Source organism: Sapajus apella, unplaced genomic scaffold (genome assembly GCF_009761245.1).
Source record: "Sapajus apella isolate SASKATOON/1434 unplaced genomic scaffold, GSC_monkey_1.0 scaffold44, whole genome shotgun sequence".
Lineage (NCBI taxonomy): Eukaryota > Metazoa > Chordata > Mammalia > Primates > Cebidae > Sapajus > Sapajus apella.
Genome location: NW_022436984.1, coordinates 16,772,020 through 16,799,612, shown reverse-complemented (window position 1 = coordinate 16,799,612; position 27,593 = coordinate 16,772,020). Strand labels below are relative to the sequence as shown.

The 27,593-nt window shown below is 39.6% G+C and overlaps 1 protein-coding gene across 6 annotated transcripts in view; it reads left to right on the top strand.

Moving 5' to 3' along the window:
- Window positions 1-27,593, top strand: part of THADA (THADA armadillo repeat containing) — a 362,400-nt gene that overhangs the window by 186,720 nt on the left and 148,087 nt on the right. For all 6 annotated transcript variants that reach the window (XM_032239429.1, XM_032239424.1, XM_032239426.1 and 3 more), the window contains one exon: window positions 4,552-4,720. In XM_032239429.1, coding sequence (XP_032095320.1) covers window positions 4,552-4,720 — 169 coding nt within the window. The remainder of the gene's footprint in view (window positions 1-4,551; window positions 4,721-27,593) is intronic.

Here is a 27,593-nt window from a genome sequence, read left to right as displayed (position 1 = left end):
GTCACTCTGGCTTGTCGGATTTAAATGAGATAGTGTATCCAAAGCACAGAGCCAGTCCTGGCACACAGTAGTCACTTAATTCCCTTCCTTTTGTCTGGGTGCCCTCAGGAGGAGTTTGGGTTCACATAGGGAAAGGCTCAGGCCCAGGAAGTACTTCTTTCTTGCCCAACCCAGGTCCTCTCTGCCTCGCCCCACTTAGGCACAGCTGAGCATGATCTTCTAGACCAGCCCCCCCCCACGCACACAGGTGTTGCACTTACAGCAGCAGCAGCAGCAGCAGCTTGTGTTTACTTCCCAGGGCCTGAGAATCATTGGCTAATTCTTTTTTCTTCTGCACTAGACTGTAGGTTCCTTGTGGCCTAGGCAGTGATTGTTCTCTCATATTCTCTGGTACATGACCCAGTGTGTGCTTGTGCCAGGTACTCAGTAGATGTCTCTACAGCTGTGGGTGAGCAGAGATAGTTTTGGTGATGTGCAGCCACTTACCTTTGAAACCTTTCAGAAGAGAACAGATTGTGAGAGTAGATATGAGAAGAGAACACTTGGGAAAGGCTTAGCCCTAACTCTGTGAAAGGTGGTGAGGTCAGCATGATCTCAGCAGAATGGTCCTTTTTTTGCCCAGGATACTGCATTCTGAACTCTTCTGGTTCCTGAAGTTTTAAGTCCAAGGGTGTATTTTGCCCTCATTTGAAGGTCTTTTATCTGTTACAGAAAGTTGTTTCAGCTCTGCCTCCCACTTGCCTTTTCTGTGCCACTCTACAGCTGTGTATGTCTCCGCGGATACCATAGATTTGTGATGAGCAGGCTTATATCCCTCTAAGCTGGTGGTTCCCTGTGAGCAGTGTTCTTCTCCGCTGCTGTGTCGCATGAAGGAGAGCACACACCTGACAGCCGCGTTGTGTGGTCGTTGGTTTGTGCAAAGGAGCGAGCAACGGGAGGTTCTCCACCTGGGTCTGGGAAACTCCCCCCACCCCAAGGATTTTGGATGTATGTCACGAACCTGAAATTGCATGGGAAATTGTGTGTATATGTATATATTGATAAATATATTCCTCTTGTGAGAGAGCCCATAGTTTACATTAGTTTCTGAAATATTTTCATGATCCTTAAAAAGTTAAAAAAAAAAACCTCACTCATTTAGAAATTTTCCACATATGTGTAAATTACAGTTTATGTTTTTGTTAGCTAGGAGATATTTTTGTGCTCCCTTGATTTCCAGGTGTGAGCTATAGGTTGGGGTAGCCAGAGAGCTCTGGATCACAGTCTGACCTGAGCGCAGCGTGCGTATCCTGGACTTAGCCCTCAGAGAGCCCACTTAGCCTTTCTGAGCTTCATAGTATTTTTCATCTGTTAATTTAGGTCTATAATGTCCTTTTGTGCTATAGGAATGTTGCATAATAAAGAGATCACTGATGTACAGGAGTTTTATCAACTGTCAAGGGCTATTCAACTGTGGGGTGCAAGTATTCTATTAAAAATGTGTCATGTCTCATGTCACACAGTGTCAAGGACATGGTAGACAGTCAATAAACATGTAATTAAAATGAACATGGAAAGGGTTTATCGAAGTGAGAGGGCTAGAGGTTTCAAGACACTGGCGTCTGCGTACCTTGCAGATTCTGTGGAGGATCTAGTATTCAGACCTAGAACGCAGCTTATGGCTATTAGAGGAATTGATTTTCAAGGAATGGTAAAAGAGGAAATGACCTTCGAGACCTTAAGTATATTTGTTTCATTTTATGGAAGAAACTGAGACTTAGAGAGACAGGAGCTATCCCACTTACTTCAGAAGGGCTTAAGACTCTTCCTCATCACTTTTAATGGTGGCCTAAAAAAGACCCTCTTAGCCTTCATATTATCAACATGTTGTCTTACCTTTTTAAAACAGCGCTGAATTCACCACATGGTCTTAATTCTCTTATTGGGGCCACTTGCAGTCCTGTAATTCTTGAATACACTGGTGCTATTACTAGACACAGGCACAGTGCACTCTTGGAATGTTTTCTTAGATATCACATCAGACCACTGGGTAGAAAGCATTGCCACCATTCTCAGCCGTGCTGAGACTCAGAGAGGTTACCATGACTTGTCCAAGTCACAGAAGTCAGTGTCCAAAGCAGAATGAAAATCCAAGTGTTCTAATTTTCTATTCTTATAGCACTAGGTTCTAAATGTTCTCGTCAGACCCCTCCTTGCCTCCAGTAGGTAAGAAAACAGTAACCTAGAAATTTTTTTTCTTAGTGTTTATATATCTATATAAATTCGTCTGTGATCTAATCTTTCCATCCAAAGAATTTATAATAGAAAGGATTTTGAAATAATATTTAACCATTGCTTTATAATGAATGTTAATTAAATATCGCTTCAAGAATTGGCTTCTTTTTTGGTAATTGCATTACTTTTTTGAGGAGAGGTTTTGTTTTGCTTTTTAACCTGGTTGTGTGTATTTGGAAACTACCCTAACACAGGGTATCCAAAAGCAGAAAATTCTGGCACTTTCCCCACTTTCCATTCTTCCTCCTGTATGGATGCCAGAATCCTTTGGGAAATCATCATTTACAAAAGTCAGGAGCAAAAGGAGGAGCATTCTTTAGTGTACAGTTACTGCTAATTGGAAACTAAACATCTGTAACCATGTCGGAGTTATTTGTATTTGAAAAGAAACATTTATATACAAGAGTCCTTTTGGTAACATAAAACACACTGTAACACAAAGTTGTGTGTGTTGGAGAGGTGGGGTACAGACCGTAGGAGAAGCTTCCAGCAAATGACTGTGCTGTACTGAGTGAGGTCATCTGCTAATTAAATCTCAAAACATTTTCAGAGGTTTTTTTTTTTTTTTTGGTCAAATGAAGCTTTTCCCTGACTCCCACCCCTACCATTCCCTATAGGCCAAAGCAAATATTTTTCTGTATTCACCAATTATGGATTAAACATTTAATCATTTAAAAAGAATAACCGAGAAAATGGATGAGTTGTGGGGAACTGTCCAGCTATCTACTGTAACCATAGCTCTCTGTTTTCCCACAGAAATGTGAGGTGACTTCTTCTCCATCCTGAAACTATGTGTGCTGCTGGACCTACCTGACAGACCTAACTGCCTTAGGGGGGAAAAAATGACACTTTTTTTTTTTTTTAAACTTACTCCATACGTCTTTCTTCTCTTTCCCTACCTCCCCCAACACCGTGATGAAATTCTGCTCAGGCTGTTCTATTTGTATAGAAATTATATCTGTTTTTCTGTTGTCACATTAAAATAAATGTTGGCAATAACCTCTAGGGAGTTAGGAACATTGCTGTAGGAGGGCCCTATCCCTCTACTTCCTAAGCCAACATGGCCATGTGGCCCTAATGGCCTAGTTCTTACCAAGTAATTCCTTTGTAAACACTGATTAATTTTGAAAAAGTCAAGAGACCATCTCTTTTTCTCTGCAGAGTCTACCCTCTTCTGGTCTTTCCTGTTTTTGTCGTCTAAGATATTTCTATAAATTGAGTTACTTTTTTAATTGGATGAAAAATCATGAATTCTTGACAGTTCTAGTCAAGAACTTATTTAAGCTGGTACTTAACATATTGGACTTTCCTCTCAAATCATCAGTCTCTTATCTGTGAAGGCTTTACAGTGCACAGTTTCAACAAAATGTTTATGGTCTTTCAGGTTCTGAGTGTTTATAAAGTCAGGAGGCTTTAAATGACCTGACTTTACAATGACCTTCCTAGAATCTCAAAATAGCACTTGTCCAGGACTTTTATTCCTCCTCTTTGGATGTGAGTCAGCCTAGAGGCAAGGATTTGGTGATTTGAAGGTCCATCTCTTATTCTCTTAACAATAAGTTCAGACCATGTACTATGCCATCTGTGGCACTCCCTAGTGTGGCCCCACCCACTTCTCAGCCTTAACTTTTACTGTTATTCATGAACCTCTGCATTATTCAGACATATCTACCTATACCTTGAATATTTCTACCCTTGCTTTATAGCACTTTGTCGCTGGTTGAAATGACTTCAGATTTTTCTTGGCCTACTTGAATCATGCTTGCTTTCCTAAATTCCATCCTTCTTTTGATTTTCTATAGTTATAATGTCAAGGTCACTTGCTTCTCACGTTTCCTACACTGTCTCGTACTTTTGGTCATTTTTTTCAAATGTACTTTTCCTCTGGCCAACCCAAGTACGGGCTCTTCACAGACAATGGTAACTGTCTTATTTTTTATGGCATTTATCATGATGCCTTTGCTTATCATAAATACACAATGAACAGTTAATGAGTAAGTTATTTTTTGCTACTCTCTGTTTATTGTCTTATTCCCAAGCCTGCCTATATTTAATCTTCATGATAAAGAATTACGGATGCTAATGATGTTTTTAATCAAAGCAAATTCACCTGTAGAAATAATGCAGAAACAAAACATCATTTGGAATAAGGAGCGGCTCCTATCTTCCCCCAGCCCCTGGATGTTCCAACCCAAGCTAGATAGAATGTTAAGTGTATACAAAGTCCCGGTTGTGAACATGACTGTAGAATGGTCTTGTGTTTTTATTTCTCCCCAGGTGTGGTCGCTCACCTGTCTACCACTCCCGTGAAATGGCAGCTCGTGCCTTGGTCCCATTTGTTATGATAGATCATATTCCTAATACCATCCAAACTCTGTTGGCCACACTGCCCAGCTGCACTGACCAGTGTTTCCGGCAAAACCATATTCATGGGACACTTCTCCAGGTAAGTAAAGTTGCTTTGTGTGACTTCTGTCAAACATCATAAGATGAACTTTGGTTTCTCATGTACTGTGAGCTGGTGAAGATTTGATACACAGGCCTTTAACTTTATCAGTAGAACTTTTTTTTTTTTTACTTCTGAAAAATCAGGTATCTCCTAGCTATGCTTTTCTCTCCCAAATACCACTACAGTGTTACATTGTGATTCTCTCAGATTTTTTTTTGGTAATACACCCTGTGTTTTCTACAGTACACTTTCTCCCACTTGGCCTTACCTCTCTGAGCCAGATAAAACGTTGTCTTTTCCATCAAGTATGCCTGCAGAACATTTTGGGCCACTACCTATTCAGAGTGAAACTGAAAGCATTTCTTGAGAGAGGGTAGCCTGAGAGGCGCAGGAAGAGTTACACCCATCAGGGAGAGTCTGCCCTGTGGCACAGCACCTTAGTATGAGGAAGGATTGAACTTTCCTGTTTTCCCTGAGCTACCAAAAAAACTTAGTATTTTGAATAAATGTAAAAGTTTATTGTTTTTAACCTAAGATTTCTTCTAGAAAAAAGTAACATACAAAAAGTAAAGGAGAAAGAGACTTTTTACTGAAACTATCCTATTTTAGCGCTGAGTTGAGGACAGGTAATATTGGTGAGGTCTTCTGTTCACATGGCTGCTATAGTCGCTCACACAGGCATGGGGCTAGGAGTGGAACATAAATGTCAGGTCATGTTCCTGATTTATGAACAGAGTTGAGAGACAGCCTTGAGATCTCAATACATGTTATAAGCCTGAGCTTGACACTGCTGACATGGCAGGCAGTGTGTGGAGTGATTAACAAGATGAAACTCTGGAGCCAGACTGCCTGGGTGTGAATCTCAGATCTACCCGTCATTACTTACACATCTGTGTCTTCATTTTTAAAATGAGGATAATAGTATCATATACCTCATAGGGACTTTGTGAGGACTAAATGAATTAATACATATGACGTGCTTAGAATAGTGCCTGGTGCACCGCAAGATATACAGATAATCATTATTGTTCCTATTACTTTAAATAGACCTATACTATAAAGAAAACTAATTGTTTCGTAATTAATTTCCCCTAGGTAATAAGAATGCAAGATAGAACTTTTTTTTTTTTCTGAGACAGAGTCTGTTGCCCAGGTTGGAGTGCAGTGGTGCAATGTCGGCTCACTGCAAGCTGCGCCTCCTGGGTTCAAGCCATTCTTGTGCCTCAGCCTCCCAAGAAGCTGGGATTACAAGCCTGCCCCCATCCCCCATGCTCGCTATTTTTTGTATATTTAGTAGAGATGGGGTTTTGACATGTTGGCCAGGCTGGTCTCAAACTCCTGACCTCCAGTGATCCACCTACCTCGGCTTCTCAAAGTGCTGGAATTACGGGCGTGAGCCACTGTGCCTGGCCATTCCTTGGTTGTTTTCTATATTTAACAAATATTTACTGAATGTCTACTACATACCACTGTGTCACAGTCCAGCAGCAATAAGTCATTTTTGCCTTGAAGGAGCCAGAAAATAAGCAATCACAATGCAGTGTGCTAAGTGCTGGGTGAACACATAGCAGGACCACCAGACTGGTCTGGAAAATCAGGGAAAGTGTCCCAGAGGAGGCGACATCTAAGTAGAGGCTGAAAGAGGTTAGCCGAGTAAAGGAAAGGAAGGAGTCTCCCATGCAAAGAGAGCAACATACAGGTTCCCAGTGCATGTGACGGCAGCCTGGGTGGGAACTGCTGGTTTGGGTGGGACTGAAGTTCTAGGTTGGCAGTTTTCAACTTAGTCTTGGGACCTGTTTACATTCTTAACAGCTGTTGTGGCTCCTGAAGAGTTTTGTCTATCAATGTTTAATTAGAAAGCAAACTTGAGACAGGCTGGGTGCGGTGGCTAATGCCTGTAATTTCAGCACTTTGGGAGGCTGAGTTGGACAGATGACTTGAAGCCAGGAGTTCAACGCCAGCCTGGCTAACATGGCGAAACCCATCTCCACTAAAAATGCATAAATTAACCGTGTGTGGTGGTGCACACCTGTAGTTCCAGCTATTTGACTTGGAAGGCCGAGGCACGAGAATCACTTGAACCCCAGAAGCAGAGGTTGCAGAGAGCCAGGATCATGCCACTGCACTCCAGCCCAGGCAGCAGAATGAGACTCTGTCTCAAAAAAAAAAAAAAAAAAAAAAAGAAAAGAAACTTGAGAAAACATTAAAACACGAGGACTTACAAGCACATGTTGCATTAGTCAAAAAAATGATGACTTCATCACACACCTTGTGGCCTCTGGTAAACTCCGCTGTACACTTTGAGAGAATGAGAGCAAAAGAGGAAACTATTTTGTTAGCATCACTTGAAAATAATTTGTCTTGTGGACCCCTTGAAAAGATTGCATAGGCCCAGACTGCAGTTTGAGATCATCTAGTCTGTGTTATATACCTTATGGGTCTTAGGTGGTTTCTTTAGTATAAATTCTTGAGCACTCATCTCCCTTGAGTTCTCACTACATCTCTGTGATGAAGAGAGGGGCAGGGGTTATTGTCTAAGTCTTAAAGATGGACCATGGTGGCCCTAAGATTATCATTTGCTCTGTCATGCAATTTACGTCTCTTGATTGTGTCAGACTCTGCTGCTGCTTCAAAAGAGCAGGGCTGGAATGATGAGGCATGTAGAACAGCCTTTTCAAAGCGTGAACCATATCGGAGTTAGAAGGAAGGCCTAGCTTGTCCAGGGGATCAGCCATCAGAGTTTCTTTAGTGAAGATCCACTTGTGGCTGAACTTTGTCCAAGTAGTTTGGTTGAGTTGCTTCTTGGACTCTCTCACAGTTGTGCAAATGAGCCTCCCAGCCTCGTTTCCCATACCCACTACTGGCCCGTCTTTCTGTGCTTCCCCAGTCTGCCCAGCAACAAAACATGGTCGTTTTCTCTGTCTCTGGGCTGCTTTTGATATTCTTAAGTTTACTTTTTCTGCTAGATAAAATGTGAAATCCCGTGGAAAGGTTAAAACCCTATAACTCTGGGGTGTTGTGGCAGTTGCTCTTGTTCCTAAGTGTTGGTGAGATGAAGGGCTTGTTGAATAAAAGCCAGCAAATGTGGCCGTTGGGTATCATACTCATGTTTGTCGGACAGATTCCTGCCTTTATCAAGGTTGGTTTACCCTGTCTGAAAAAAAGAAGTCGAAGAGATGCGGAAAGTCTTTCTGGCATGTTCTTTGGAGTGCTACACCTGTGTTATCCTAGTTCTGTCCATCCTGTGGTTTGTTATGGGGAAAACATAGGGGTTAAGTTGGGGAGGGCTCTTTTTCTCTTTCCTTTCTATAGCTTTTAGATTCCTTCTCCACATAAAGCTACCTTTGAAATCATTAAAAAGCCTGCACCTGGAAAAGAGATGTTAGGGATTGAAAGGAATGATAATCTCCTTTGGACCTTCAGAGCCAGCTAAGTAAATACAAAATTGTTATTTTTTTCAAAAGCAGGAAATCATTTTATAATCAAAAAACAAATTCTTTCACAGAACATTTTCTTGAATTATACATTTTGACTGCTTTGAAAATGTTTACATAAATATATCAAATCTCAGAGTATTTCTATAGTATACCTTGAAAACAAGAAATATGCTGATCTCTGAATTTTCTGGGACTATGGAAGACTCAAATTATACCACATGTGGGATTCGTTTCTTAATCATTTTAAAACCCAGAGGTTCATAATTGCTGTGTTGAAATGGTTGGAAGTAACAGACATTAGAAAAGGTGAGGTTATACAGCAGATTCATGAAAGGCAGGGGTAAATGACATTAACTCTCAATAAAAGCTAGGTAAGAGCCATGGGCAGTACCTCATTTGGTAACATCACTAGCAGGGCTGCTCTGTCTTTTAAGTAGAATTAACCTTCTGTTTTTGTTGCCAAAACTCTTAATGTTGGGGACTTAACATTATTACTTGGTTACTTATCACTCTCAAGAAGTCATATTGGAGTTCAGAAAATTCTCTAATATTGAGGAGAAGTTTGGCCAACAATCATGAGGAAGGGTTTATTCTGATTCTTTGGTACTTAACTCACATTTTGGTGATTCATAAGGAAATGTATACCATATGAAATAACAGTTGAATTTTCAGTTTTTTCATTTCCTGTCTATTTTGTATGTATGGCTTTTGTTGCTGTTGTTGTTGTCATGTACAAATGAAAGGTGATCTATGTTCTTTAATTTAGCATTTTTTTTTTTTTAAGATGGAGTCTCGCTCTATCACCCAGGCTGGAGTACAACGGTGTGATCTTGGCTCACTGCAACCTCCGGTCCCTGGGTTTAAGCAATTCTTCTTCCTCAGCCTCCCAGATAGCTTGGAATACAGGCCCGCCACCACGCCCAACTGATTTTTGTGTTTTTAGTAGAGACAGGGTTCCGCCATGTTGGCTAGGCTGATCTTGAACTCCTGACCTCAAGTTATCCGCCTGCCTCCCAAAGTGCTGGGATTACAGGCATGAGCCACCACGCCTGGGTGAGATAAGGTATTGAACTCTAAAGCCCATGTTCCTCTTTTCTTTAGAATGTGTTGTCTCTGTTTGATGTGAATAACAACTTTTTATGGCTAGGGAAAATGAACCAAGAATGCATCTAAAGATAAACATTATCACTCAGTTGCTCTCCTAAATTTAATTAGGTATGTTATGATACAGTGGAAACAAAGTGAATCCATTAGTGTTATTGAGACAGAAGTCAGTGAAACCCAGGGAAGCTGTGACCCGTAAAAGGTGTATTGTACCCTCCCCTCTCCACTCATCTCTCTGTCATCACTTCTCTTTTGTCTTCCGTTTAATACTACTAAATCTGTATCTGGAAATACAGATCTTCCCTTAGGACCTAGGCTATAGCCAGGTTCACTGTTGCCACACCTTCTGTCATCCTTAAGCATTTGACAAAACCTCTCAAACTTGGGTAACCATAGGAGTTATGGATCCTAGATCTAGGAGCTGATGAGACCATGAGAACATGGTCAAGACTGAATTTAATTCAGCAGACAGTATAGCTTGCTTACCCTGTTCTGGGCAGTCATAAAAACAAGAAGTTTGCCTTTGAGGCAAACTTAAAGAGAGCTGGGGATTAGAAGCCAAGTGAGCCCTTGGGGACTAGGAGTAACGGAAATGAAGAGGAGGAGACGGAAGATACACAGCCAGATAGGGCATCACGCCTAAAAAGAGACTGAAACCGAGGCCATTTCTGCTTGAGTCTGGAGCACCCTGATATACTCTGTGTTTGCTGTAGAGCCAGAATATTTACGTGGTGGGAACAGTAGTGTTGGGCTGGATGGGACACATGAAGACTGAAGTTGGAGTAGACCTTAGCCTTACCTTTATGGAAAGAAAACCAGAAAACAAAGAAAGAAGTAAAGATAGGCCAGTTCAGCCAGCTAGTTGTATCAAGGAATCACTGTGCAAGAAGCAGGGATTGAACCAGCCGTCCTTTGCTCTGTGCTACAGACAGGAACAGTGGAAGCAAATAGACAATCAGTGATAGAGGTAGCCTTAAGTGTCAACTCTACTGGAGTTTCTTAAATAAGGATGCAAATGAACATTTATAGAAAAAATATATATGTATTTCTATTAATATTCCTGTTGCATCAAACCTTGTGATTAAATATAAATGTGATTAAATATAAATCCATCTTTTAAAAATGTAACCATGTAAGACAGTGTCTTAATGCTTTAAGAATTTTAATATCATTTATATTTCTTAAAAGTACAAAATTATGAAACATAAAATAGTCCAGTTGTCCAGAAATGGAACATTCCTGATAGATTCCATTTGGCAACCTAAGATGTTGGCCGTCTCCATTGTTATTTGTTTTATGCCTTGAAAATATTATTTCAAAATGGAAAATCAAAAACAAAAGCATGAAGCTATGCTGATGTTGTCAGTTATAAATGGATTTCTGGTCTGTGTGCTTTTTTTCTGGAATGAGTCATAATTTAAAGAAAATGCTCACATTTGTCAGGTGGCCAGATTCATTCATTCTTTTTGAGGACTTGTGTTACTGTGAAAGGAGAAAAGTCTGTTGCTAGAATGGTCCCCAGTCCAAGAAGGGTTAAGGCAGAGTTTCTCCAGTGGTGTGGCTATGGTTGTGCCAAGGTATGTATCGATTGCTTCAGCTCTCAGGGAGCCTGAGTGTGGCCTGGCGGGGCCGGAGCCTCTAGGCAGTCACCTGCAGCTGGGAGCAGCATCGTTGGTTTTATCCCAGAATGCCAAAGAAAGATTACTTTCTATGTGTGCCTTGATGTGAAAAGGATTGGGAAGCACTGGGCTCTTAAAAAAATGAAAGAAAGAACTAAACCTTGTTAAATCTTACCTTTTGGCAATATACTCCTTTCTGGATATAAGCCCAGAAAAGTCATTTTTAATTAAAATGCTCCTTTTGAAGATGAATTAATCCCTTCCTTATAAACATCCAAAAGCTTTTATTTGGTATCTGTTACTTAGGGAGCTTTTTCTGGGTGTTGGAGACAGCTCTTAGCTGCCAGGTTCTGGACTATTGACTGTACTGCACCATCACTGTTCCCCAGGCAATGTACTGCTGCTGTGGAGTGCTCAGAACTCAGAGTATCAGTCAGGGGCATGTGGAACTTAGAGATTTGCCAGCTGATGTGTCCTCAGGATTTTGTTACTGTTCAGGATTACAGTAGGGGAACTAATGGCAAAAAGAGGATATATATATATATATATATATATATATATAGTTAGAGAGAGAAAAAATATGTGTGTTATATAACAGTTACTGAGTTCCTACAGAACCTCTTCTGGAGGATAGATGTTATTCCCATCCTATTGGTGAGAAAACAGAGAGCGAGAGGGGTTGTGAGGTTTTGCTAAAGTTATGGAAGATTAAATGATAAAACGCAAAACCGAGATTCAAGTTTACGATTGTTTGAAGCTTTTGAGCTTGTGCTTCTCTGGATGAGGAAAAGGAATATTGTCAGGGAGATGGGTTCCCTCTGGGGCCTTCAGGTTATGAGTAAAATGGGACTTGATATCATCTATTTATTCATTCATTTGACAGCTGCTAATTGAGCACCGGCTACATGCCAAGCACTGTTCTGGGTACTCGGAGTACATCAGAACAGACGACACAGAACGTTGCCTTCCAAGATCACTGCTCTCAGTGCACTTATATTCCAGCAGCAGGGAGACAGTAAGAAATGTTCAAGAAATAAACATTCAATAAAACATACCAGAAATTACTGTAGTAAATATAATAGGTAAGTTAGGTAGTTAGAAGGTAATAATCGTTGGCAGACAAAAGAACAAACAGTAGGCTACAGGGAATCGGGAATAGGTAGGGGAGGACGGCAGTTGGCATGTCAGAGTAGTCACCATTGGAAATAACATTTGAGCAAATTCTATCATAAGACGTGGGAAAACTTATTTTTTGAATAAAGATAAAGAGTAGACATCTTTTCTTCTGAAACTGCTGGCTTCAGACATCTGTAAGCAGATATACCAAGTGTATATTTGAGACTATTTTTACCCATAGGAAAGTGCCAATAGAGCGGGTAGCCATGGATAAACAAGGCCAGGAAGAATGCTGTTACTTTAGAAACTTAAGAGCTCCCTAAAGTGAGGTTGTCATACTGTAGATGCCAGGATTGCCGGGGACTCTGAAGCCCTTCTGCTCTGGGATCACAGTGAATAAGGTCAGTCTGTCATGGTTCTGATGAGCGTAGGCAAAGAGCAAAGTATCCATCATACTAACTTCCTCTGCTTTCTAGTATGACCTTTACCTTAACTCTCTGGACCTGGGCCTTAGAGAGTAGAGTAAATATGGAGAATGTTTATTCTTCTGTTTAGCAAATATTTATTGAAAAGTTAAATACATCATACTATGTCATGTACTATGGAGGATACAAAGAAAAGTTAATTTATAGCATATCCTCTGCTCTCAAGAAGCTGATGAGCTACCTGGAAAATAAACCGTTGACACTGCAGACAGCTACAGAGAAATAACATGGCTACATGTTATGTGCACCAAGCATGTAGCCCAGATCACATACATCTGAGAGGCAAGACCAGGATGGGCTGGAGAGGTCAGAGAAGGCCTCAGGGGAACATTGGGCCTTGAGAGAAACCTTTAAACTAGCTTTCTAAGGCAAGGGACATGGGATGAGCAGGCAGGAAGGAGGGCATCAGAAAGTGCTTGCAGGAGGCAGTGAGCAAACCAGTCTGTGTGTCAAGGAGAGAGGATGTGTGAATGGCAGGGTGGGTGCAGGTCAGCATGTGAGCGACCACAAATGCCACGCCAAGCAGTTTGGGTTCTGTAGGCCTATAGCCTTCAAAGTGGGGCCTGCAAGACAGTAATGTGTGTGGAAGAATATGTTAATGTGTTTTTTATTATTATGGTTATTTTTAGATACTGGGGTCTCGCTATGGTGCATAGGCTGGCCTTGAACTCCCAGGCTCAAGTGTTCCCCCTGCCTCAGCCTCCAGAGAGCTGGTACTACAGGTGTACCTGGCTTTTAGCTCTTATTTTACGTTTGATATGTAATGCACATAATGGATTAATAGAGTAGTATATAATTTCTAAGTTAGTAAGTACACAAAAGCTGGGAGCATGTGCTCAGGTAATAGGTAAGAGCGGATTCTGGAGCCAGCTTGTCTCCATCTAGAGCCTAACTCTGCTGCTTACTAGCTATGTTATTTTGGGTGAGTTACTTAATTTCGGTGCTTCTATGTCTTCCTCTGTAAATGAGAAAATAAAATTACTTCATAGGGTGGCTGTGAAGATTAAATGAGTTAATATGTGGGAAATGGGTAGTAAGGTCTCTGGTATATAGTAATTTCTCAGTAAATGTTAGTTGCTATTATTAATACTTGCTGCTACTGCCACCACCACTGCTACTGGTGGGGGTGGGGGTGGGGGGGTTATGATTAAAAAATGTAAGAATCACTGATGGTGAGGAAAAAACTGTGTTTTAAAAAATTAATGTTGTACATTGAAATAATACTGTAAAACGTGAGGATTCCTATTGATATGTGAGTGTATGAGAGAAATAAGTCCATTTTCAGCAATTTTGACTTTATGTGTTATCATATTTCACAGAGAGTTTCCTCTGGTCAGTCACTCTCTTCTCTGTCTTCCTGTAGATCATGTTAAAGATTATAAGAGCTGAGATTAGCTCAGATTTTTAAGAGCAGAGCTCCTGCCTATCAGGTTGTTATTCCTTGCACCTGTTTTGTTTTGAATTACATCCTCTCCCTCAGACCCCATCGGAAACTTGATGAATCAGTGTCTCAGACTGTCTGAGACAAGGAACTCTTTTATCATGGGAAGGGAGAAATTTGAAGTTCATAAGTGAAAGGAGATATAGGATCCTCCTAGATAGATGAATCTAGCACTTTCCAAGTTTTTTTTTTTTTTTTCATCTTGAAAGACATGCTTTCCATCCCCTCCCAGCCATCCCACTCTTATTGTTTGAGACTTCATATGACTGAAGATAATTCTGAATATACTTTAAAAATAGAACACAACAAAACATCCCACAGTGGGTACCCTGTCAGACTTGTCATTTCCTAGAATACCTGTAAAATATCTGATGGTATGTCGTCCCAGAATGTGAAGAGATTTGTTTGGTTGTTCCCATCCAATAAAAATAGTATTATTTGCTGTTTGTTTTTAGTATATGCAAATGGGAAAGGCAAAAGGTAATACTTTTGTTTTTGTTGAGGTAGCATATTTGAGATTGCGCAGTTTATGTACTTGTTCTATAGCTCTTAGATGTATTTATGGCATCTGATGTATTTGAGTTACTGAGGACTCAGCTGACCATTTAAAAGCACTCTGGTTGAGTATAGCCAATTTGGCAGCCACCCCAGAAGCCTGAAGTAAAATCAACACACAGGCCTAAAGGAAAGTCTAAATAAGTCATGAAACTCTTTTCCTATTTGAGACCGTGTGATTGTTCATGACCTTCTTACATTTCTCTGTATTGCTACCCACTTCACCTTTGCTTCTGTGGCAGGGCTTCTCAGTCTTGGCACTGTTGACGTTCTTTGTTGTGGGTGGCTGCCTTGTGCAGTGTGTTTGGTAGCACCCCTCCTTCATTTGTGACAACAGCAACCCAAAATGTCTCTAGACATTTCTCTATGTTCTCTTAGGGGTGGGGGTGCCGGAGGCAGGGGCAAAACTACCCCTGGTTGAGAACCTTTGTTCCTTGGTACCAGTGGATTTTCCCCATCATCCTGTGGGACAAGGTGGGATAGTTTTTAAAATATCAACAGCCACAAAAAAAAAAAAAACCGTTCCTGACCCAGGTACAAGTTGTGGCTCAGCACACTACAGTGAGCTGTGCATAGGCATAAGTAAAAAGGCAGGGGGATACAACACTCAGACTGGAGTCACTAAGGAAGCACGTTCTTTCCTCTCTTTCTCTCCTTCTGCTGGAAACGTGCTGTGAACATATAAGCCAGCTCACTTTTAAAATCCTAGCTGTTTATAGCTTGCTTCATGTCCTTGTTCCAACCTGCCTCTGATCCATTTTCATTATGTGTAGTTGAAACTGAATTCTCCTCTCCCCAGAGTCAGAGAGTATAATACAATTCTAGGTTCTGTTTACCTAAGGAAGCTTTGGAAAATAACACATAATTAAAATTTTCTCACTTCTTTACTTGAAACACTGATGAATTGCTAGGTACAGTTGCTGCCTATTTCATTGATCCTCTCTTGGGTGGGGGACAAGAGGCTGTGTGAAGAAATCTTCTCTAAGAACAGAGGTTCTGCTGAAAACCCAGAATATAAAAATTTTTTCTTCGAGTTAAGCATAAAGCTTTCTCCATGTTCCCAGATTCAGACCTCAGAAAGGACACTGGTGAATAAATCTAACAGGTACTAAAAATACATGGTAGAGATAGTAATTATGTTAATATTATTTTTTAAAAGGATCTTAAATATAATATATACCTCATATATGTAAATATCTAGAAAGTCAGTAGTAAGTCTGTCACTACTGTCAATACATAATGCAAAGTATTATTATACATACAAATAAGACCTTTAAAAGCATATCCTTAATATTGCTTTTAGAAATTGTCAAATGATTCTTATACAAGTTTTTCTTTGTCTATTTAGGGGAAAAAAGGAAAACTGCGTCTATATATTAAAATGAAGTCTTTCTGTTTTGGATATGGCATATGTTTGGAAAAAACATAGTTAAATCTTACTCGAATTTCTCGTTGCTGTCAGTAGCATGCATATTTTGTGCCTTCTCTTCATATCAAGTGAATGGTATTATTAATGGTATTATTAATTGAGGTATAAATTTGCACTTGAAAATGTTAATCTTTTTTGCCAAATGAGGATACACTGTTGCCTTCCTGCCTCATTCTCCACTTTTTTCCGTATTAGTGGGTTGTGTATTATAGTCTTGAATTGGTAGCACTCTGAAGCAGCTGTTGAGTTATGTATAGGCATCAGATATCAGATGTTTAATGCTGATATTTAATGCCGAGCCCCCATTTATCTGGAATAGGTGTTCAGAACCTTGGTCATTTTCCTATTTGGGATGCCTTTTTAATCTTTATAAAGTCAAATTTTCTACTGAGGAGGACATTTTTCTTTAAGAATCACATTTCTAAAAAGGGGTCTAAAATTGTTTGTTTGGAGTTTTTTCTTTTAATACCAAACAGATTTAAGAGTTTTTTTTGTTTTTTTTTAAACTTTGAAGAGTTTACAAGTGCCAGAAAATTCCATCACCTTTGTTAATCTTCAAAGAGATCAGTATAATTAACATCTTACATGTGCTATTTGACACTTTTTTTCTTATTCACTTCTTTAGCCTTTAAAAAAATCTTTAGACGGCCTGGTGCAGTGGCTCACACCTGTAATCCCAACACTCTGAGAGGCCAAGGCAGGTGGATCACGAGGTCAAGAGATCGAGACCATCCTGACCAACGTGGTGAAACCATGTTGAGACATGAGTCTCACTTTGTCACCTAGGCTGAAGAGTAGTAGTGCGATCTCAGCTCTCTGCAAACTCTACCTCTCAGGTTCAAACGATTCTCCTGCCTCAGCCTCCCAAGTAGCGAGGACTACAGGTGTGCACCACCACACTCAGCTAATTTTTGTATTTTTAGTAGAGATAGGTTTCACCATGTTAGCCAGGCTTATCTAGAACTCCTCACCTCAGGTAATCTGCCTGCCTTGGGTCTCCCAAAGTGCTGGAATTACAGGTGTGAGCCACTGCACCTGGCCTCCAAATTGTTTTTTAATTTAATTAATTTATTTTAATTTGGTTTTTTGTAGAGATCGGTCATGCTATGTTGCCTAGGCTGATCTTGAACTCCTGGGCTTAAGCAGTTCTGCCTCAGCCTCCCAAAGTGTTGGGATTACAGGCATGTGCCACTGCATCCAGCCCCAAATTTTTCTCACGTTGAAAAGAAGTATGCATTGATCAGTTTGAGAGAAAATTGCAGTGGTCATCAGGTCTGATTTTAATGTGAATATGGAAAACAGAGATATAAGGCAGTAATTTGTTAAAATTCATGATTGAACATACATATGTGTGTGTACATTTAGGAAGAAGATGCTAGAAATTTGAGTTGATGTTCTTCAAAGGAAACTCTTAGAGTAAATTAGAGATGTAATTACAAACCATATCCACCAATTCAAAGGGTACTGAGTTGGGTGGTTTTCTGATTAAAATCAACACCAGTGTCCCCTAGCCTGTAATCCCTAAGCAGAGGTAGGCTCTTGCTCATCACCCCTCCTCAGGAGCTCTACAGCCTCACTGGAGAAAGGGGACTATATTGTACAGTAAGCGTGTCTTTCTGATCTGTTCTGGGAAAATGTATGATTTACTTTGTTACTCTCCCCTTGTCCTTGCTCCTTCTCCCTTGTTTCTCTGAATTTTTACTTCTCCCTCCCAAAGGTGAGGATGAGTAGAGATGCTTAGTTTTCATTTGTCTATCCATTTCAGAAGTTAACTTTTAGATAGCACTGTACTGATCATAGTAAGTTTGGTCATTTTAAAATTCATATAGAGAAGTTGTGGAGTGGGGGGTGGGTAGTGCACCCGTGTGTGTGTGCGTGTATGTGTGTGTGTGTGTGTGTGCGTGCGTGTGTGGGTGTGGGTGTGGGTGTGTGAGACAGAGAGAAGTTGGACCGGGAGTGATGGTAGAGGCCTAAAAACATCTAAAATTTTGGTTAAAAAAAATCAAAAATAACACCAGGAAGTCTGCCACAGAATTTATGTTCAAGTGAATATGTTTTGGTATTTTGGCATAAATTTAAGGATTGACAATGTTTTTCACTTCTTTTTTTTTTAAACAGATCGACCTTTCACAGAGGCAATAGGTTGCTATGGAGTGTTAGTAAGCACTCATTTCCTGAGGTCAGGCACAGTTTAGAGAACCTTGTAGCTCAAGTGTGGTGCTGAGCCACAGCATCAGCATTGCTTAGAACTGGTTAGAAATGCAGCATTTTGGGCTACCTCAACCCTCTGCGTTTTCATAAGATCCACAGTTAAACTCACATGTTCATTAATGTTTAAGTACTAGTTCAGATGAGCCTTTTTCAGGATGCTGTACTGGAGCTCCCAGCTAGCACCTAGATGGTTGGACCAACTGAACCTAACATTCAGTGATTGATTATGCCTTTGTTTCCATGACCAACAGGGAGATTGGTGTGATGCGAATTATCTGGTATGTTGGCTTAAAATGCTGTTGATAATCCTTAATACTATAAGTCATATATTGCTTTTTGTTCTAGCTATCACCTAATTTTTTATCTCACCAAGAAGACTCAGGGAGTGTGCCTTACTTACGTTCTGTCTCCAAAACACCTGTTGCGAAGCATATAGTGAGCCCCAGGTTGATTGGTTTGATTCACTTTTCCAAGAACCGATTTTAATATTGTCAGTCATCTCTGTGTGGTTAGATGCATCTTTTATTAATATTCTTTCTTTTTCAATGTGTACCTTTAAGGCCATAAATATTCATTTAATGCCATTTTAGTCCCATCCCGTAAGTGTTCATACATGATGCTTTCATTGTCCACTTTTAAGTATTTGGAAATCTTCATAATTTATTCTTTAACCCATTGATTATTTTTTGAAATTTAAACATTTATATTGAGGTTTTATTGTTAAATTTTCTTAGAATATTATTTTGTGATCAGAGAACACAATCTATAATTATATAGATTGAGATTTTTTTGAGGCCATTTTTGTGGTATGTTAGTGTGGTAGTTTGTAAATTGTGTGCTTGGAAGACTATGTGTGTTGTGTTAATTAATCTCTCACTTTATAAGCAATGTGTCAAAAGCTCCTATATGTGAATTTGTCTTGTTTCTTCTTTAATTCTATACATTTTAGTGTAGCAGTTTGCAGCAGTATCCACGAAGTGGCTAGAATCTTCATGATTGTTACACATTTTTGGAAGAATCATTCCTTTTATCATTAAGTATTTTTTTCTTTTATAACTGTTGGGGCCTTTTGGCTCAAATTCCATTTTGGTCTGGGATTGATATGGTGATACCAGTTCTCTTTTGGTTGGTATTTCTTGAATATCTTTTATATTTTATGTTCATTCTTTCTGTCTCACCAAGTTTTAGTTGTCTCTCATAAAGAACATATATGGGATTTTGTTTCAGTATGCGCTCTGATAGTTACTGTCTCATTTTAAGTAAACCTCTTAAGAATAGTTTTAAATGTACTGAAAAGTTACTAGGATAGTACAGAAAGTTTGTGTTCACCCCTCACCCAGTTTCTCCCATTGTTACTGTCTTATGTTTGTATGCAGCATTTGTCATGGCTAAGGAAGTAATTACTGTTAACACCACATGTTTTATTCAAATTTCATGAGTTTTGACCTACTGTCTTTTTTCTGTCAGGATCCTATCCAGGTTACCACATTACATTTAGATGCCATATCTCCTTAGACTCTTGGTCTGTGACAGTTTCTTCTGCTTTTTTCATGTTTTTGATGGTATTAACAGTTTTGAGGACTACTGGTCAGATACTTTGTAGAAAGTTCCTTAATTTGGGCTTATCTGTTTGTTTTTTTAATGGCTAGACTAGGATTATGGGTTTTTGGGAGGCAGACCACTAAGGGGATTTGCCGTTCTCATCATGTCGTATCCAGGTTACATGCTATCACATGCTATCCGTATGACTTATCACTGGCTGGGCGCAGTGATTGACGCCATCATCCCAGCACTTTGGGAGGCGCAGGTGGGCAGATCACTTGAGGTCAGGAGTTCGAGACCAGCCTGGCCAACATGATGAAACCCCATCTCTACTAAAAATAAAACAATTAGCCTGGTATGGTGGCGCACATCTGTAATCTCAGCTACTCAGGAGGCTGAGACAGAGGAATCGCTTAGCCCCAGGAGGTGGAGTTTTCAGTGAGCCAAGATCATGCTACTGTACTCCAGCCTGGGGGACAAAGTGAGACTCCATCTTAAAAAAAAAAAAAAAAAAAAAAGGAAAAAAAAAGGCTTATCACTGTTGATGTTAACCTTAATCACATGGCTTAGAAGTTGTGTTTGGCAGGTTTCTCCACTGCACAGTTACTGTCCTCTCCTTTCTTTTTTCCCATACTCTACTTTTTGGAATCAAGTCACTAAGTACACCCCACACTCAGGGGGCTGGGGGAAGGAAGTTGATCTTCACCTTTTGAAGCTGGATGGGGGGAGTACTGACATTACTTATTTGGAATTCTTCTGTGTGGGAAATTTGTCTCTTCTCTCCCATTTATTTATTTGTTCAATTATTTATTTCAATTAGTGTGGACTCGCAGATATTTATTTTGTACTTTGGGTTGTGATCCAGTATTACTTTGTTTATTTTGTTCTTCCACTTGTTCTAGCTTTAGCTATTGGGAGCTCTCTCAGGTTGGCTCCTGGGTGCCTTTTACACACCTTCATCCTCTCGGTTTCATTCATTCATTCATTCATTCATTCATTCATTTAGACAAAGTCTCACTCTGTCTCGCCCAGGCTGGAGTGCAGTGGCGCGATCTTGGCTCATTGCAGCCTCCGTCTCCCAGGCTCAAGTGATTCTTCTGTCTCAGCCTCCCGAGTTGCTGAGACTATAGGCGTGTACCACCACACCCAGCTAATTTTGTATTTTTCTTAGAGACAGGGTTTCATCAGTTTGGCCAGGCTGATCTCAAACTCCTGACCTCAGGTTATCTGCCTGCCTTGGCCTCCGAAAGAACTGGGATTACAGGAGTGAGCTACTGTGCCTGGCCATTTTTCTTCGTTTCTGACATAAGATGTTCCGGGCTTACCTTTATATTTACTTTTCTAGATATGGAATTAGTCATTTCTCCAAGGAGACCTGGTTTCTTTTATTGGAGAATGGTATTTGAAACCAAGATCGGGGCACTGGGTATGCTCATGGCTACTGGGGTGTCATTGTTTCTAGGCCCTCTCAGTGGACAGAGCGAGGAGATACATATTAACCCATTTATGCAGGCATATCTGTTTCTGTTTCTGTCCTTCGGCAACTGTATTTAAGCTAAACAAGAGTTCATACTGATGTCCTTGATGCTTCTCTAGTACTACGTCGTTCATTTTAGCTTTCTTCCTCTCGTATCTGTAACCTTTGTCCAACAGTGGGAAACCTAGCTTCTGTCATCTACTACTCATTTATTTCTTCAAACCCAGTATAGTTGCACAGATGTTTCAGAATTTTTAACCCAAACTGATGGGAGAAAAAAACCTTACATACAAGATACTAGAATACTATGTATACATTTCTTTTGTTTTAAGTCTTACGGTTTCTAGTCAGAACATCTTTCTCCAAAGTTATTTGTGGTACAGTTAGATTCTTTCACCACAGTTGAATTCTTTTGTCCTAATCTCCTTGTTGAGTTTTTAAAAATTTGCGTATGTTAAACTTTACTTTTTGTACTATCAAGTTCTGTGCATTTTGACAAATGTATAACATCCTATACCCACCACTACGATATCATATAGATTAGTTCCATACGCTAAAAAAGTTCTTGCACTTCCCCTAAGCATTCCTGCATCTCCACAAACCTCTGGCAACCACTGATTGGTTTTGCCCTTTCCAGAATGTCATGTGAATGAAATCATAAAATATGTGTAACCTTTTCTTTCTGGCGTCTTTCAGTTAGGAAAATACATTTAGTATTCATCCATATTGAAGCTATAACTTCTTTTTATTGTTGAATACTGTTTCATTTTATGGATATACCAAGTTGTTTACCCCGTTCACTTATTCAAGGACATCTTGGTTGCTTCCACTTTTAGCCTTTACATATTTGTAAGTTGGTTTTTATGTTAACATCAGTTTTTAAATCAGTTGGGTAAGTGCCTAGCAGATTGCTGGGCCATATGATAAGTCTGGTTTATAAGAAACTGGCTATCTTCCAAAATGGCTATACCATTTTGCATTCCTGCTGGCAGTGAATGAGAGTTCCTGTTGCTCTGAATCCTTGTCAGCACTTACTGTCATCAGCTTGGTGGGTCTTTGCTGTACTAGTAAGTGTGTAGTATTATAATAGCTCATTATGGTTTTATAGTTCCTGTCTTTTAGTAGGCTATTTAAATCCATTTACATTACTTTTGATTCCTGGTATCGTTGAACTGTTCGGTTATATTATTTCACATTTTCTATTTATCACATTTCTCTTTGCTTCTTGTTTTCTTTCCTTTTACAATTGTATTAAATAGTTCTGTGTGTTTTTTTAACTCTCTCCATTTTTTCCTTATTCTTTTGGAAGTTACAGAATCCATATCTATCTTTTTAAGAGGTTGTCCATAAAATTTTAAAGATATTATCTTTATTTCTCCTCTCCAGAAGATAAGGACATTAGAATACTGTATTTGCTTTTCCTGTCTTCCACATTGTTATTGTCTGCTGGGCTTACCTTGGTTTTAATGAGTCGTTAGTTTTATTATTTTATACTCACTATTTATGCTTGCTAACAGATTTAAACAGTTTCTCTGTTCATAATTTTTTCTTGCATCCCACTCCTTTCTTCTGATTTCAGTTTCTGTCTACTTAATTTCTGTCTTATCCTCAAGTTGAGGTTGTACAGGTTGACACTTATTTCCTTCAATACTTTGAAGATATTATTAGGCCGGTGTGATGGCTCATACCTATAATCCCAGGACTTTGAGAGGCCAAGGTAGGCAGATCACCTGAGGTCAGGAGACCAAGGACCAGCCTGGCCAACATGGAGAAACCCCATCTCTACTAAAAATACTAAACTTAGCGGGGCATGGTGGTGCATCCAGGCAATCCCACCTGTTTCGGAGGCTGAGGCAGGAGAATCACTTGAACCCTGGAAACGGAGGGTGCAGTAAGCCCAGATTGTGCCATTGTACTCTAGCCTGGGCAACAAAGTGAGACTCTATCTTAAAAATAAAAAGGAAGACACTATTGTGTTGTCTGTGACATCTGTCATAATGAGACAGCTATCATCAGTTTGATTTTCATTCCTTTGTAGATCATCTACTTTTTGTGGAACTTAAGATTTTTCTGTTACTGAATGATTTATAGTTTTTTAATAATGTTCCTAGGTGATCATTATATTTATTATACTCAAGACATGGTGAAGTTTTTTAATATGAACTATTATCTTTATTAAATTCCAAAACATTCATTATCTTCATCTCTTTTAATATTGCCATTTCACAGTTCTCTCCAATTTTTATTTCTAGGCTCTATTCTTGATTATTTCTTCAGATGTATTTTCCAGTTCACTGATTTCCATTTTCAGTTGCCTATGTCTAGTGACACAGGTGAATTAAGTATTTCACTGTCATGGAATTTTCTACCTCAATGAAGGTGTCTCTTCCCCCATCCTCCCCTCCCCCCAGATCTGCCTCTTATTTCCTCATTGTAGTTCTGTGTTTACGTCTATCTTTTAGTCTTTCCATTATCTCTTTGACTGGTTTCGTTCTTTCTTTTTTTAAATATATATATATTTTATTGGACTTCAAGTTCTGGGGTACATGTGCAGAACATGCAGGATTGTTGTATGGGTACATACATGGCAATGTGGTTTGCTGCCTCCATCCCCGTCACCTGTATCTGCCATTTCTCCCCATGTTATCCCTCCGAACTCCCTATCCACCCGCTGTCCCTCCCCTAGTCCCCTCCCCCAACAGATCCCAGTGTGTGATGCTCCCCTACCTGTGTCCATGTGATCTAATTGTTCAATACCCGCCTATGAGTGAGAACATGTGGTATTTGATTTTCTGTTCCTGTGTCAGTTTGCTGAGAATGATGGTTTCCAGATTCATCCATGTCCCTACAAATGACATGAACTCGTCATTTTTTATGGCTGCATAGTATTTCATGGTGTATATGTGCCACGTTTTCCTTGTCCAGTCTATTGTCAGTGGGCATTTGGGTTGGTACCAGGTCTTTGCTATTATAAACAGTGCTGCAATGAACATACGTGTGCACATGTCTTTATAATAGAACAATTTATAATCCTTTGGATATGTACCCAGTAATGGGATTGCTGGGTCAAATGGAATTTCTAGGTCCTTGAGGAATTGCCACACTGTCTTCCACAGTAGCTGAACTAATTTACGCTCCCACCAGCAGTGTAAAAGTGTTCCTGTTTCTCCACATCCTCCCCAGCATCTGTTGTCTCCAGATTTTTTATTGATTGCCATTCTAACTGGCATGAGATGGTATCTCAGTGTGGTTTTGATTTGCGTTTCTCTAAAGACCAGTGATAATGAGCATTTTTTCATGTGTTTGTTGGCCTCATATATGTCGTTTTTTGAAAAGTGTTTGTTCATATCCTTCGTCCACTTTTGAATGGGTTTGTTTGTTTTTTTGTAAATCTGTTTTAGTTCTTTATAGATTCTGGATATTAGCCCTTTGTCAGATGGTTACATTGCAAAAATTTTTTCCCGTTCTGTTGGTTACTTGTTCACTCTAATGATTGTTTCTTTTGCCGTGCAGAAGCTCTGGGGTTTAATTAGATCCCATTTGTCTATTTTGGCTTTTGTTGCCAGTGCTTTTGGTGTTTTAGTCATGAAGTCCTTGCCTATGCCTATGTCCTGAATGGTTTTGCCTAGGTTTTCTTCTAGGATTTTTATAGTGTTAGGTGTTATGTTTAAGTCTTTAATCCATCTGGAGTTAATTTTAGTGTAAGGTGTAAGGAAGGGGATCCAGTTTCTGCTTTCTGCACATGGCTGGCCAGTTTTCCCAACACCATTTTTTAAACAGGGAATCCTTTCCCCATTGCTTGTTTTTGTCAGGTTTGTCAAAGATCAGATGGTTGTAGATGTGTGGCGTTGCCTCCAAGGCCTCTGTTCTGTTCCACTGGTCTATATCTCTGTTTTGGTACCAGTCCCATGCTGTTTTGATTACTGTAGCCTTGTAGTACAGTTTGAAGTCAGGTCGTGTGATGCCTTCAGCTTTGTTCTTTTTGCTTAGAATTGACATGGCTATGCAGGCTCTCTTTTGGTTCCATATGAAGATTAAGGTGGTTTTTTCCAGTTCTGTGAAGAGGGTCATAGGTAGCTTGATGGGGATAGTGTTGAATCTATAAATTACTTTGGGCAGTATGGCTATTTTCACAATATTGATTCTTCCTAACCATAAGCATGGAATGTTTTTCCGTCTGTTTGTGTCCTCTCTTATTTCCTTGAGCAGTGGTTTGTAATTATCCTTGAAGAGGTCCTTTACATGCTTTGTTAGTTGTATTCCTAGATGTTTTATCCTCTTTGTAGCAATTGTGAATGGGAGTTCGTTCTTGATTTGGCTCTCTTTAAGTCTGTTATTGGTGTATAGGAATGCTTGTGATTTTTGCACATTGATTTTGTATCCTGAGACTTTGCTGAAGTTGCTTATCAGTTTCAGGAGATTTTGGGCTGAGACGATGGGGTCATCTAAATATGCAATCATGTCGTCTGCAAATAGAGACAATTTGGCTTCTTCATTTCCTAATTGAATACCTTTTATTTCTTTTTCTTGCCTGATTGCTCTGGCTAGAACTTCCAATACTATATTGAATAGAAGTGGTGAGAGAGGGCATCCTTGTCTAGTGCCAGATTTTAAAGGGGGTGCTTCCAGTTTTTGCCCATTCAGTATAATATTGGCTGTGGATTTGTCGTAAATAGCTTTTATTATTTTGAGGTAGGTTCCATTGATACCTATTTATTGAGAGTTTTTAGCATAAAGGGCTGTTGAATTTTGCTAAAGGCCTTCTCTGCATCTATTGAGATAATCATGTGGTTTTTGTCTTTGGTTCTGTTTATGTGGTGTATTATGTATACAGACTTGCATATGTTGAACCAGCCTTGCATCCCCGGGATGAAGCCTACTTGATCGTGATGGATAAGCTTTTTGATGTGCTGTTGCAGTCAGTTTGCCAGTATTTTATTGAAGATTTTTGCATCTCTGTTCATCATGGATATTGGCCTGAAGTTTTATTTTCTTGTTGAGTCTCTGCTGGGTTTTGGTATCAGGATGATGTTGGTCTCATAAAATGATTTGGGAAGGAATCCCTCTTTTTGGATTGTTTGGAATAGTTTCAGAAGGAGCGGTACCAGCCCCTCTTTGTATGTCTGGTAGAATTCAGCTGTGAACCCATCTGGACCTGGATTTTTTTGGTTAGTACCCTATTCCTTGCTGCCTCAACTTCAGCCCTTGTTATTGGTCTATTCAGGGTTTCAGCTTCTTCCCGGTTTAGGCTTGGGAGGATGCAGGTGTCCAGGAATTTATCCAATTTTTTCAGGTTTACTGGTTTATGTGCATAGAGTTGTTTGTAGTAATCTCTGATGGTGGTTTGTATTTCTGTGGAATCTGTGGTTATATCCCGTTTATTGTTTTTTATTGCATCTATTTGATTCTTCTCTCTTTTCTTTTTTATTAATCTGGCTAGTGGTCTATTTTGTTGATCTTTTAAAAAAACAGCTTCTGGATTTATTAATTTTTTGAAGGGTTTTTTGTGTCTCTATATCCTTCAGTTCTTCTGTCGTCTTAGTTATTTCTTGTCTTCTGCTAGCTTTTGAGTTTTTTTTGATCTTGGTCTTCTAGCTCTTTCAATTTTGATAATAGGGTGTCGATTTTAGATCTTTCTTTGCTTCCCATGTGGGCACTTATTGCTATAAATTTTCCTCTAGAGACTGCTTTAAATGTGTACCAGAGACTCTGGTACATCGTGTCTTCATTCTTGTTGGTTTTGAAGAACATTTTTATTTCTGCCTTCATGTCATCATTTATCCAGTCAGCATTCAAGAGCCAGTTGTTCAGTTTCCATGAAGTTGTGTGGTTCTGAGTTAATTTCTGAATACCGAGTTCTAATTTGATTGTACTGTGGTCTCAGAGGCTGTTTGTTATGATTTCCGTTCTTTTGCATTTGCTGAGGAGTGATTTACTTCCAATTATGTGGTCACTTTTAGAGTAGGTGTGATGTGGTGCTGAGAAGAATGTATATTCTGTGGATTTGGGGTGGAGAGTTCTGTAAATGTCTATTAGGTTTGCTTGGTCCATATCTGAGTTCAAGTCCTGGATATCCTTGTTAATTTTCTGTCTCGTTGATCTGTCTAATATTGACAGTGGATTGTTAAAGTCTCCTGCTATTATTGTGTGGGAGTCTAAGTCTCTTTGTAGGTCGTTAAGAACTTGCTTTATGTATCTGGGTGCTCCTGTATTAGGTGCATATATATTTAGGATCGTTAGCTCTTATTGTTGCATTGATCCCTTTACCATTAGGTAATGCCGTTCTTTGTCTCTTTTGATCTTTGTTGGTTTAAAGTCTGTTTTATCAGAGACTGGGATTGCAACTCCTGCTTTTTTGTTGCTCTCCATTTGCTTGATAAATCTTCCTCCATCCCTTTATTTTGAGCCTGTGTGTATCCTTGCATGTGAGATGGGTTTCTGGGATACAGCACAC